At 37.1% G+C, this 13,930-nt stretch overlaps 2 protein-coding genes across 3 annotated transcripts in view; one reads left to right on the forward strand and one right to left on the reverse strand.

Moving 5' to 3' along the window:
- Nucleotides 1-4,723, reverse strand: part of LOC124165271 (solute carrier family 22 member 8-like) — a 37,350-nt gene extending 32,627 nt beyond the window's left edge. The window contains exon 1 of one of the 2 annotated variants that reach the window (XM_046542612.1): nucleotides 4,476-4,723. The gene's annotated coding sequence lies outside the window, so the exon portion shown is untranslated. The remainder of the gene's footprint in view (nucleotides 1-4,475) is intronic. The other variant, XM_046542604.1, reaches the window with a different exon arrangement.
- A 3,820-nt stretch (nucleotides 4,724-8,543) lies between these two features.
- On the forward strand, nucleotides 8,544-11,172 carry LOC124165326 (PAXIP1-associated glutamate-rich protein 1). Its single transcript, XM_046542684.1, has 3 exons — nucleotides 8,544-8,779; nucleotides 9,087-9,247; nucleotides 10,354-11,172. Exons 1-3 carry the CDS (start codon nucleotides 8,681-8,683, stop codon nucleotides 10,664-10,666), a joined length of 573 nt encoding a protein of 190 aa, XP_046398640.1. The 5' UTR covers nucleotides 8,544-8,680; the 3' UTR covers nucleotides 10,667-11,172.
- Nucleotides 11,173-13,930: the final 2,758 nt, after the last annotated feature.

Consider the following 13,930-nt stretch of genomic DNA (forward strand, 5'->3'; position numbering starts at 1 on the left):
ATTTAGTTCAGTGAAGAGTGCTGGTTTTTCACCAAGAGGATTGGAGATCGAATCCCGAGGTGCTGGAGATGTTTTCTTATGATTCTCCATCTTCAATTGGCTTTTGTGTAACAGCCTATTGGAAGCAGGGGCAGCAGCTAGGAATTAAGGCCGGTGGGGGGGGGGGGTTTAGAGAGGGACTGCATTTAGAGAACCAAGGCTAATATCAGGGCGCAGATCTCACGTCTGATAGTCTTATTCAGCCTTGTATAAGAAATTCAATTGAAATAGAAAGTTTACTTGGATAAATAGTAGGTACATATTAATGCACCTATGCGGAGATAAGTGGACATTTGCCAGAAGTTTCCTTTAGATGGGACGCTGAACCTTGCCAAAGACTTGTTATATAATACATTTGAAGGCATTGCGCGGCGTAAAAAGAGAGAAGCGTGTCTCAGAGGTAATACCAATGTCTCTACTAGGTCACTTTAATTCACTTTCTACTTCACGAGACGAAGGAGGCAGGGATGACTTGCCATTGCGGATAGGACGCCAAGACTAGGTTTTCACGGCACCTTTTGTTGAGAGTCGAAACCGACACCGGATATTCCCTCCATCATCCTTCCTCCTCTCCTCTTGAAAACCAACCTATTGTCGCACTTCATTTAACAAGGATAAGGTCAAACACAGGAGTATCTCTTTGATTCCATAATTATACATTTAGGAGAATAGCCTGAAATGATGATGATCCAACTTCAATGGAGGCGATCAGATAAAAGTAATTCGCTGATAAAATCAACGCCGGCAATAAACAGAAAAACTAACTTTTTTTCAGTAGAGTCATCAATTCCAACTACAAATGATTTTACGATGAGTTTTTGGATAGTTTCGATGCTTTACATGTAATAAAAGGTGGAAAATTACAATGATAAATTGAATTCCCAAACAAGTTCATTTTATGGTAATTTATATTAAACTAATGAAACCATTTCCTTCCGTTTACCCGTCCGCCTGGTAGTACTCACCCTGGTATAGTTGCTATGAGTTCTCGATAGTGTATCCAAGGAACTAATGACGCTTGTTGGCTTCACTTCACCAGCTACAGTCTCGTGGACTTTGTGTCGTGGATTTATAGGAATAAAGTTGCCCTCCTATTGATACCTCTTGGTTCTTATTGGCTATTTTAATGAAGGATACCAGCCGATACGATGCATCATGGAAATAATGTAACTAGGTCAGGCGAATTATGCTTTTGCTGCCGTAGGAAGATACATTTCTTTGCGCTGACCTCAATTTGATGGGTATCGGAGTTGACATGCACTACGATACTTATCAAGCTAAAATTTTATCGTGAAGTATTCGTGATTTCTGTTTTTTGCATCATGTAGGTTTGAAAAATCATTTGCTGAGCAGTATGCTTGAACACCAATAGTAATTACTAGTTTCCGATTGTAATGCAGTTTTCCTTTTTTCCGAATCAATTATTTGATTTCTGTTGAACTATGACTGGAACAATGGAACTTAGAAGTATTTAAACATTTCAACTGAAACAATGAAATTGAAATCACACATTGAAGTTTCATAACCTGAAAATAAATTGTTCCGATACTTACAGGATCGAAGGCCATTGCTCTCTTTACTTGGGTATCTTAGTATTGAATAATTAATGGGCGCTTTAGAATCGGGTCACATAAAAAACCATTATCTCTTGAGAGATTACTTTCTTTAATTATTTAGCTTTTTAATTTCTTTATTTAAATTAATTAAATGAAATTCACCATGATCCTCGGAAAAAATGCCAGATTTTTAATCTTGTGGGCCATGTACGACGTTTCATTTACAGTCGCTAGTCACGGAATTCCTTCATCTTGTCATCCTTCTCAATTAGTTAATAGTTTTTGCGATCTCTTCACTATCTATAACATATTTATCTATCCTATGCGATCATCGAAAGTGCTTCATTTCCCATTTATCAGAAGTGTCTCTCTTTAAATTGTCACAGTGGCAAAATCCTTTTTTTTGTGGGGATGCATTGGCAGTGAGTGTGTAACAATCAAATGTAAAAAGATGAATGCAGAACATAGTAGACCGCTCCCATTCATGGCGTGAACTGTTACTACATCGTGGGGTGATTCGCAGCGCTGGTCATCGATCACTGATAAGCTCGCAGTGCCCCACTTATAGATGCATTTCTTCTCGAAATGGGATATAAACACGATCTAGTTTCATCTCAGAGAATTGTGTCATATTGACACTGGACGTTGACCAAGAAAAGTTAAAAGCTCTGTCTATATTTCGCCAACATTATGTGGGTGTTAGGGAGCAAAGTTGAGTGCTTTACTCCGGATTGAAGGGTCGCGGGTTCAAATCCTGGGTGAAACCATTGGAAAAGCCAATGCATAACTGCACGGGGTACAAGGTGGCCTATGGAAAGGCCTTTGGCTACTTTCTACCGTGAACTCGAGAATTCCATACGCCTGTGGCTCAGGCCGTGGCGAGCTATTATTAGTAAAGAAACTCAATATATATTATTTACCCCTGGTTTCATGGTTGTCATTGCCTATCCATACCAGTCCACCGGATAAATCACTTAGCGTGGAATGGGTCTTGTTTGATTCTTTATTATGTGAACTTTCGTTGGAAGCCAAATATACTCGCCTCCATCTCTATGAAGACTTGAGAAAATTTATGCAAAAACAGAATCACATTTAAATCTAGGATCAGTGAACTATTTTAGTATTATTTCGATGCTGCTACACATCGAAAGGGAAAGTTTTTGCTTTGCCGTATGAAATCAGTTGTTCCGGTTATCACGAATCCGCCGACACAGATCGCTTTTGCCGTGAACAAATAAAATGAATCGTAATGTTATTTAATTTTTTTTTCGACGGTTTATTCTTTTCCCAGTACAGATGGCATGGGGAAACAATTTTTACTGAGGAGAAATGCACTGATAGCTGTTAAACAACATGTTTTGTAATGAATGATTTATAATGACTAAACTCAAGGAATAGTTTTTGTCCAAGGTATCATCGCTGTTTAATATCTGCTAGGGCAAAATTCTACTTTTCATCGGAATTTATCAATTTACTTGTCACATTAATATGGAATGCAATTGAAATTAGATTTTTTAGCCTAATGTGGCACTGCGAGAAAAATTTTACCGAAAATCCGATTTAAAGGGATTGGCTGATAGCATGTATACTTTCCTCATATTCTAGCAGAGGCTAGAAAAACCGCGTTTTTGCGGGAAAATGCAAGCAAATGTTTAAAGATTGCTATGTGATTGAGAGCAATACCTCTTCCACCTCGCCTGATAGTAGAGAAGAATTTCACTCTGTATCGCCCCTATATTCTCTGGCTAGTTGCGGCGCGGCGAAGGTAGCTACGTGCTGACGCTACGTGCATTGCATCCATTCGAATATTTCAAGGGCAGGCTGGAATATTCTTCTCTTGCCGTAACTCTCCTCGCTTAAGCCCAAGATGGGAGAACTTCGTGCCAGTAAATACGTTGGGGGCATTTTTCGAAATTCAAACGTGGTTATCGTGGAAATCCTCATGCGGATGTAGTTATTAATTTCTCAATTGTGTCTCTGTTTTGTTCAAATTTGTTGCGAATCTTTACGAAACCACATATGTTCCTTTTGTCAATATTTACCAATTATTGTAAGAATTTCTAGAGATAAGCTTTTCCCAATTAGTTGATGTATTTTAATGCTCCAGTTTTATTTTGTGTCTCTCTTTTCGTTGGGAAAGTCGTGCTCATCGCTCAATGCATACTTTAGAAGACATTGCATTCACATAAGAAGATGTAAATACCATCATTTTATAAAATTTTGATAAACGTGCCGCAAGATTAGCTAATCCTGCTCAGTTCAATATTTGCCACTATTTGGCGCCTACTAAGATAGATATGCAAATATATCAAGTCGTTTTTCTGGAAAGAAGTTTTATGAACAAAACTATTCAATATTTCATTTGGTGATTTGAAGACTGAATAGTATTTAGAAAAGGAGAGACGCAAACGGATAATGCATCCCAAAAATACGGAAAACGAGGCTGAAATTTCGGATGCTGCTCCCGGTGGTATCTTTACTGCGCCACGTACAAAATTTTACAACCATTTTCTTTAGTGTTCCTATATTTTACTGAAAATATCTTACCCGTCTTTTATTGTGGTTTAAAATTTTACGCTTATATCTTTCGCTTATTATTGAATTTTGAACAATGCATATTTATAATTATGCATAATTACTTGAACATTTACTTTTAAAGACCAGTTAAAAAATACCTACATCTAAACAGTAGAAACGGGGGAGGATTGGCGTCGCGAATAACAGACGCTCCACAGGTTAAAAGCAAGGTCTTCTATCTCTCCCCTTGAGTTCTTATATACCTCTAGAACCGATTGGCATTTGCGCATGCACTTTTTTCCGAATGGGTTACACCGTCTCCTTCTTACAAGCTATTAAAAAATATTATCGAACGTAGTTTACCTTGCGGGAGAGGTATTCGCCACGGTAGATCGATGCGGGGCTGGCCATACGATTCAGCACGGAACACTTGGCGACGGTGTGCAATCGCCTCGCCGGTATCCAGCGATGGAGTGATGATTCTAGCTTCATGAGTTGTTATCGGGGTTGTCCCACGCGGCTGACGCCATGACCCCTTGGTTGGGCGCTGGGAGGAGAGTTGTTGTGTTTGGAGGGTTGTAGGTTTACAGGAGGGAGAGGGTATTTTTCTCATTTCACCTCGGGGCCAAGCCGCTGGTGTCACTAGCGTCGAAAAACGTTACTCTGGTGAGCATTCTTGGTACTATGCGTTGAATCGCGAAAATCAATAATGCGACGGTCCTGAAATGCGATTGCTTTGGCGGGTTTACAAATTGCTTCTAAGCGTAAAAAAATGGAAGAATCAAAGCTCATGTTGCGTGCATCACCATTGGAAGGAAATTACCGACATTTTAAATCATGACTAGCTCCTTTGCTTTTAGTAATCGAAATAACTAAGTTAAGTCACTTAAAAATCTATCTTTTTAGCCTTAATTTGGCCTTGGTGAAAATAATTTTCAAGTTGAGGTTTACGTTATATATTTGATCACTTTTTGAAGCCATATCCTGTTGCAATTTTAACCATATAATGAGCATTAACGATTATCATGTGCAAGCTATCGAGTCGGACATCCATTGACGTCAAATCAAAGAATGTTAATGATTAATACAGTGGACAACCAGAGAATATTAATTCCCCAATAGGTATTACGAATCAGAGTATGTTTTAAGCATTATATTGTCGGCGTGTAAGATTATCAGGTGCTCTCAAGGCATGGTAGTTGAAGTTTGAATCACAGATTGGGTTATCGTTCATTGCATGGGCGTACCCTGCGAGGGGCAGTGGGGGGCAGCTGCCCCCCCACTGGAAGCAAAAATCGTAGAAGTCTTTAAGCAGAATCAGCACTGAATTGAAACGAAAGTATTCAACAAATTTTCTTTAAACCCACGAAAAATGATATGCATTAGTTTAAGGTATGTAACTAAAATAAAACCATTTTTTTCAAGCAAATAATCTGATAAACTAATAAAGTGCTGTTATTATTTTCTCAAATGTTGGTTTCATTCACCTTTTCCATGGTAAAATGTCACAACTTGTATTGCCCCTCCCCCCCATAGACCATGGCTTACCCCCCCTAGTTATGATCCTGGGTTCGCCCTTGGTTCAGTGACCTCGGTTGTGCTACATAATTGCGTCGCCTTTGCACCTTTTGGCTGGTGGCCATCGAGGTGAAATCGGAAGGATTTCCGCGTTTCGTAACCACGCGGTGTTCTTGAAAGGACAAGTAGGAAGGGGTGGACCACTAGTGTTTACCCACCCGAACTTGACGAGTATTTCTCAACCCACAAACTCTTGAGCATCGTCTCTCGCTGACATTGAGTGATGAAGGTACGCCCCACACTATGCCGACCTCGTCATTTGCGTCGCTGTTTTTTTCACGGCCAAACTCATCTTTTCACTTGAAATATTCGCCAAATGGACATATGACAAAGGTCGCCGTCGTAAAATACCGTGAAAATGTGTCAACTCTCGTTATCTATACTTCATACACTTCATTAGAGAGGTAAACATTAGTGCAAAGCAGGGAAATCATTCCATTCGGTGGTATTTATTGTTCGATGGCAATAATTCCTCAATATCCATGAGGTTCTTCACCTTTTCCACAACCCTCCTAATCATGCTTAATCTTCTTCTTAACGCCTTCTAAATCCTTTTAAGCAATACTAAAGTGAAATTTTAATTGGAAAACGTCCTATTTTAATTTATTATGCCTTTTATACACTATTTAATAAAATTCAGCAGTCTCCAACTTTATTTCGCTCTATTTCGCCATAAGGGGTAAAAAAAAACCGTAGTACAATTTCACACTTCCTCACGGGCTGAGATGTCTTCCATACTGTCGGCAAGAAAATAAACTGCGAAATACTTATTCCTTAAAATTAAATATTTTGATTTTCTTTCACAACCTCCTGAACAAATCTTTTTCCCCATTCTGCCGCAGATATTGAAGATTTTGGGATGGTTTTTCCCTAGGAAGAATAATAAAATTCTGTTTCGAAATATCTGATTAACTCAGGAGAAAAGTGCTGAATTTCATTTAACTCCATCCGATTACAGTGGTCTTGTTGGGTTAAAACGCGCTCCGATCTTCCTTAGAAGAAAGACTATCAGTCGTGACGAGGAACCTGAGAGAGGTCCCCGAAGAAGCCTTCCTGGGCGCGTACCAGTCATGGCAGAGTTGATGGAATATGTAGAAGCCCAATGGCAGTACTTTTAAGAATTTAAAGTGTTGGTGCAAATATTTTCAAAAAAATTCTTTAAAAAATTAATTGCATTACTTTCAGAACGCATCCTATAGAAGTGAGGAAAAGCGAATGAAAACATGAAGTATGTAATTATTTCCTAGTTGGCTCTGCAGAACAGCATTTTAATTTGAGGAAGGCAGGAAAACATTTTTATTTGAATTTTTGAGATGCTAAATTTCTTTGTCATAAAGAAATCAAAGTCAGATTCATGGTCGCGTCGGCTATTACGTTCCTCTTCGAAAATCAAGGTGTTTCAACACGATGCTAATGGGAATCAGATTACTGAGCACATCTCATCCCCTCATTGAAGTCTTGGTTTATTTAAGATTAAACAGATTTTTTCTTCCTTGTCCTAGTTTAAATTTTGGAACTTCTAAGCCAACGAACTGGAGGCGCTGTTTACCAACAGTACGGAAGTAATTTTCAATGAGAGCAATATATTCTGTTCCGCCAATTTTAATAAGTAATGCACTTTGAAATGTATATTAGCGGCAGCAGCTTGAAATACGGAAATATTCTATGAATTCTTTCATTTCTAATCACTATTGAGCTTTCGTCATGCATTAAGGGAGAATCAATGTACACAACTAACCGACGTAGGATGGTGTACTATTAACTACGCTTTTTTGGTCTTTTAACCTTGTTACCTCAACCGGTCATTCACTTTCCGGTACCCGACTTTAGGAAAGTATCTCATTTTTAATGATATCATAAGCCTTTGATTCTAATTTCTACATAGTTTTGTATATCACCGAAAAAAATTGCCACTTCCATGTAGTAATGTAATTATTTTCTTATTTTTACCACCATCGGGATTACCCCAAAGGCCTGTCAAAATTACCCCAGAGACTGGGAAAATACCGACTTATAGTAACAGTCAGCGAAAACACTTTTTTTTACTTTATAATTGTCATTTGTTAACATAACATATCATACGGATGGAGAAAATCCCTACAAATTTTCAAGTACTTCAATAAAAGACGTAACTAAATTAGTAAAAATCTTAAAGTTAAAAATGTCTTAAGGTGTCGAAATTGCCCCGATCTACCCTACTATAAAAGCCAAGTCACCACATTGATAGTTACGAAGCATACGAGATAAAAATTCAGGGAAAGTTTGAAAGATACATGACAAATTTGAATTTTAGTCGTATTTGCACTTGTATTTTGTTGAAAATTTAATTTTATATCTCTAATTTGGCACAAAAAAATTTCTTAAAAATTTAAAAATTAAGCACTGGTCTCTAAAACCTCCATTTGTTAGATGTTAGAAACTTAATCCGCTATAACTCGTCTGCTTCTTTGACACATGCCGTCCACTTTCACCTCAAATCGGCGAATATTTTTTACTGAAATATTAGTGTTTGCTTACCGGCCAGTGAATGCGTTTTTATCTTTTACAAAGAAGATACTTGACGGGTGTTTCGGTGAATGACTTGTCAGGGAGACTGGTTATTCACTGGGGGTATCGGCTATGGCTTAACTTGTAGAGCTGCGTGGAGCCAATGCCACCGTAAAACTACCTGCGTGGTGTCTAATTGAAGTTGGCATAACCTTTTATCTAATGAGAAATAATGTGATCAGAGAGTAGAACCACGACTCAATATAGAGCCCCATAATCGTCAAACTCATACTTGGCGGGGTTTGTCACTGTCGACTATAATCCATCTGGTGGCCGATAAACACACGTAATCAAATGAGTAACGAAAAATAAGGGAGGCAATAAGGGAGGCTTTGGATGTTTTCTTTTAAAATTTGTGCATTTATTTTACTAAATTCATGCTCCAAGTTCGATACGAATCGCAATATTGATTGAATAGTAAAGGTAAGGGCATTTTCCACAAAATGTCCGGGGAAAATTCGGAGACAACAGCTGAGCAGGATTCGTCAGATAATTGGTGTGTGGAATGCTCAGATGATGAACGCTATGAAGGAAAGGTCAAGGCAAGTGAAAATAAATGAAAATACTCCTTATCTCAGTGTCTTTCGTATATTTTGAGGTAATATTGTGCCATTGCTCTCGATCCTTGATGGTATTGTGGAAACATTTTGTGTTAACAGTCTATAACTCATTCTTATGTTATGCATGATTTGTGCATTCAGTGTGAGATAATAAAGTAGTCGTGGGATATAAAGGACAGAATTGTTATAGAGGAGACGTTGATGATGTGGAATTGTTAGTGACGAGGGCGGGCTGATGTTAGAAATGAAACTATATCCCATTGGAGTAATATCCTTATTTCCTTTCTAGGGATCCCGAGGGTGGGAGCCCCCCGCAGACGATATCATACGTCTATACGAAATACTGGACCGAGGAGGTTCTGTAGAATTGGAGTGGCAATGCCCAGGCCGAAGGGCTCCATCACCTGCAGAAGCCGATTTTTACCCAGATGAAGAAGAATCTCAAGAAAGGTTTGGCTATGAGGATTTTACATTCTCTCTCATTTTTTAACGCTATTACTTTCCGCATGGACTATATTCTTACCAGTCATGTTTCTCCGATTTGGAAGTATAGAAATGTCACTGATATTTTTTCATATGATAAGTTGGGACAGATGACATATTTCCGATACAATAATTGATGTTGTGCTATGAATTGTGAGAATCTTCGGTTTCCCCTAAGGATGTATTTTAGTCAGGTTTATTTTTAGCTCTCAAAAGTTATGGACAACCATTGGATCATTATGTTATTTTATTATTAATATTTTCTGAGGAAATAGCTGTATTTTAGTTAGCTATTATAATAATTGGTTCATGTCTTCTTAATTCATACTTGTATTTGAAACATACTTTGTTGTTCTTGTAAATGAAGCTGAATGCTCCGGAGCCGTGTGAGGAAGATATGCCACGAAAGGAATTTGTCTCTTGTAAAATTTGATTATCAAAATATGAATTATTAAATGGTTTTTGAGGAATTTTAACTGCTTGTCTTTGAAAAGCCTTCCTACCCAAGCAAATAACCTATAGCTCACTTATGTAGCATGAGAGCTCACTCATGTAGCTGTCATGCTACTTGAGTGGTGAAGTGTCCAGTCATCTCCGCATTTGCTCATGGCTAAACCAAAATGAAAATGATTAAGATGACTTAAAGAAAATGTCAGAATATGAATAAATAACCCAAAAAAAAGAGGATATCTGGATGCTAGAAGTCATACTACTTATTCTTATTTATTTACTCTTTGTAAGCACAGCCAAATTTATCTCAAATCATGACTGCAACCTTGACTTAAGCTGTAATTGTATGTTACACAAGGCAAAAGTTATCTGACATAAATGCTATCCTTGGAAGAATGTTGCTAAACTTAAGGCTTTCTGTGAGGGAAGATGTTACCAAGGATTACAAAATGGGTATTAGTTGATATGCATATTTGGTAAATGGGTTGAATTTAGATTTTAGCGACAAAAATTTTTTGATGCTTGCATAGTACATATATGTGGGATTATCAAGTGGTCAAAGATATTTTAACCTTATGTTAAATATATGAGAGAATGAATATGGTTGAATACTTGCCTTTCAGTGTTCCAGAAGAAAAATCGGATTTTGATTTTGCAGAAGACTTTTCTGGATCAACACTGACTCCTAGACGTGCAATAGGTGCAGGGACTCCAAAGGGTAGTGCCAAAAAGAAGACCACAAGCTTAGATGGTGTGTTATCTAACATACGCCGTCATAGACTTATTCAGCAAATGGAAAGGGATGAAGCTACATCGTCAAACACGACTCCATCCCAGCCTGTGTCGCAGGCTTCCTCACCATCTACTTCTGCAGCAGCAACAACAACATCTAATTCAGGGAGTAACACTAAAAATCAAGAATCATCAGACTCTTGATATTCGTTCATGTGACATTGAATACAAAATGTGAGTTAAAAATTCTCGTTGCCTTTACTTCATATCACGTCGTATTTACTTCATAAAACCATAAATATTGGTAGAAACTAACTTTTATTTCGACTTGTATCACATCTCACTCGTTTGAAAAGTTGACTCAGTGTTAATTCAGGGTGCAAAAATTTTTTATTGCCTTAGGTTCATTTGTGTAAATCTTTTTTTCCCTCTGCTGTACTCTATCTAAATGTAAAATTAGTTTCAGTGTCAAATACAGTGATATATCAAAGTACAAATGCTTTCTTGGAGGATTGAAATGCAGTTTGTATGCATTCTTCCATTTTGCTTTAAGTGATAATATTTCTTTTTTGTTTTTCCTTGGAGTGAAACTTTCTTTGTTATGTAAATGTTCTTCTTTTATCAAGGAATGATTGATAACTTTGATTGTATGTGATATTTGAGTGTAACATGGACTGTATGTAATTAAATATAATTTGTGATAATATGAATTTTAATAGTTATTCCATATATGGCATCAGGGAGATATTAACATGGTTAAGAAATTAGTCTTACATCTTAGAGTTAAATATCTGAGACTTAAGTTCCTATCAATACATATCAGTAACAGAGTAGATATATTTAGTGGAAATCAAAGGTTTACCTTTTCATTAGTTAGTAAAGTGAGTGCTTGTTGATCCAGAAGTGAGTTTGGCAGAATATAATGATTGAAATGAATGAAAGATGGTATTTACTAGTAAGTACACCATAGTTTGTTTAATATAAAATATTTATTTTCAAGGGAAGTCCCTTCTGTTGATCTCAGACCAATGCCAATGTTAGATTTCTCTCTGCTGTACGTAACTTCTCTTTCTTCATTGGTGCAAATGACCTTTGTTGTTTCTCATTTTCTTGCAAGTGTTACATGAGAAATCTCTTCTTTCCTTCTCCATCATATTATTACACTCACCTTTGTAACGTTGTCCTACTAAATAATATTGTTCCTGAGCATGGCTTCTGGTTCACGGTGTTTTTATTACCTCTAGCTACAGAAGTGTAGAAATCAATTCTAATGCTGGAAAAATAAGTTTCCTGGAACCAGGTTTCTCTAAATTCAGTCTAAGTGCTCTTGCAATTTTAAATTGTTATGTTTACACTTATCCTAAATCTCTCGCCTTCTTGTAGGAATGAAAATTACTGAAATCGACTTTTTCCAGCATTGTGATGAAGTCTTCGATGCAATACATATGTGGTCCATTTTGGCCCGTCATTTTATGTTGAAACTTCTAACAGTTTTTCTTCCATGTCCTCCACTCAAAAGAAATACACTGTTTCTTTTTGGATTGTTCTTTGATGGATGCAAATGGAGGTAATACGTTTGACGTTTTGCTAATGCAGAAATGACCACTATCAAGAAAATAAAATTCAAAACTTTTTCAATGTTATCTTTGCATTTGCAATACATGTATTGTAACAGTATAAAAAGTATGTAAGTGTTTTAAAATTTGCAGAAATCACTTCTGGATACCTTCATGCGAATTCTGTCATATTTAAGGAATTACCTAATTTTCCATTTGACTATGTATATCTTTCCTGGATTTTTCCCTGAGTATGGGTATTCCTCCTATTTTATTTCCTTGCTGTTAACATCTGTGCAGCTTTGAAGTGTGCATTTGTGCAGCAGTGTTTCAGCTATGAAGTGTGCATTCTGTTAAAAAATTATAGTTCCACAGGTATTCCTATATGTACATACTAGACTTTTAAGTGGATACTTTTTCCTGTGATGTTGTTTGAATCCTGCTTTGTTATTCACGAGAAAGCTTTATCCTTGGGACACTGTTATCACATTTTGAAAGGCTATTGGCTGTCGATTACATGTAAATATTCACTATCGTGAAAATAACCAAGGCTGTAGCAAGTATGAGGGTGTCAGGGCCTTTGAACTCCTCTTCTAGTAATTTTGGAGATACATTCTTAAGTCTAGGGTCAATCATCTGTCAGATGTTTAGCTGTTTCTTCAAACAGCATTTTCATGATCATCAACTATTGCCCATTTACTTTTTTTTTTTTACATCAGGTGCTCAATTTTAGTCTTCGCTCTATTGATGAAACAATTTGTCAGTATTACTATAATGATTCCCCTTTATACATTTAATTCTGTCTACATATTTCTCAACAATTATTATAAATGCTGTTGCATCCTATATCTTCACCTTGTAATGAATCAGATTATTGCATACATGACAATGTGAAGTCCATTTGCTTTTTAGGTTTCATGAGGTAAAGAAAATCTTTGAATAATGCGTATAAGCGGGGTTGTAGAATTGTAATACACCCTCTCAACCTTTTGTTGTTTATCACCCTAATCCATTTCAGAATTCGGCAGCTTTAAGGGTGCATTCACACTGAATGCCCCCTCTATACGTGTACATTATCACTAAGTGTTGCACCATGTAGAATCAACCTTTTGTTAGCAATGTAGCTATTCAAACCAGTGCCTGTTTGTCAGGCGTCGAGCCTTGTGTTAGGATAAGTGAACTAGCAGTGTTTGTTAATCGCCTGATGTGAAGGGATGCACATCATGGAGGAAGCCGTCATAAATGCTGTTTTTGCCAGGGAAGAGATTTGGAATTATGTATGTACTTGTACTCTTCTTAATTTCCCACCATGCTCTAATAATTTGGTATGAACTCCCTGCGAAGTGTTAAGCTTAGCACAAGCTCTAGTTCACTACACATGGCATCTATTGGTGTTTTTCCTCATTGACCATCAGAGAATCATGTTGGCAATCAGTGTAATTTTACTTATTAAGGTACTACTGCTGGATCGAGGGTGACTGCAAAAATGTTTTGATTTAGTCAATTCCTTTTGTCTCCATATTAATTGGTTGTCTTTGATACTTTTTGAGGTTGTTTATTTGATATATTTTTGGAGTAGAAATTTTTGCTGTGCCTCAGCAGTTAAATCATAAAATGGTGTCTTAATTTAAGTGACAATATTCTCCAAAATAGAAATTTCTGAGAATGATTTGAATTTTCTCTTTCAAACTTACCTTAACACATTCATAATAACTCAAAATGAGTCACTCTTTCATTCAGTGTCTGGGCCTTTGTGTATCATCCATAGTGACCTATGTGTAGTGAGTCCCAGTCCTCTGTGAAATGTGATTGGGATCTTATTTTTACCTATCTCTACACTTCCTCTTTTATTATGTACTCCCTCTGAAGCAACTCATCAATCTGGTATATCCTTATCAGGCCCAACCATGCA

The sequence above is a fragment of the Ischnura elegans genome, chromosome 1 (genome assembly GCF_921293095.1).
Source record: "Ischnura elegans chromosome 1, ioIscEleg1.1, whole genome shotgun sequence".
Taxonomy (NCBI): Eukaryota; Metazoa; Arthropoda; class Insecta; order Odonata; family Coenagrionidae; genus Ischnura; species Ischnura elegans.

What these genes read in the sequence shown, in the direction of transcription:
- LOC124165326 (XM_046542684.1), top strand. Translation starts at nt 8,681, where the DNA reads ATGTCCGGGGAAAATTCGGAGACAACAGCTGAGCAGGATTCGTCAGAT. An exon ending in GCTATGAAGGAAAGGTCAAG is followed by an intron (nt 8,780 to 9,086) that starts GCAAGTGAAAAT and finishes TTTCCTTTCTAG; the next exon opens with GGATCCCGAGGGTGGGAGCC. An exon ending in GAAGAAGAATCTCAAGAAAG is followed by an intron (nt 9,248 to 10,353) that starts GTTTGGCTATGA and finishes CTTGCCTTTCAG; the next exon opens with TGTTCCAGAAGAAAAATCGG.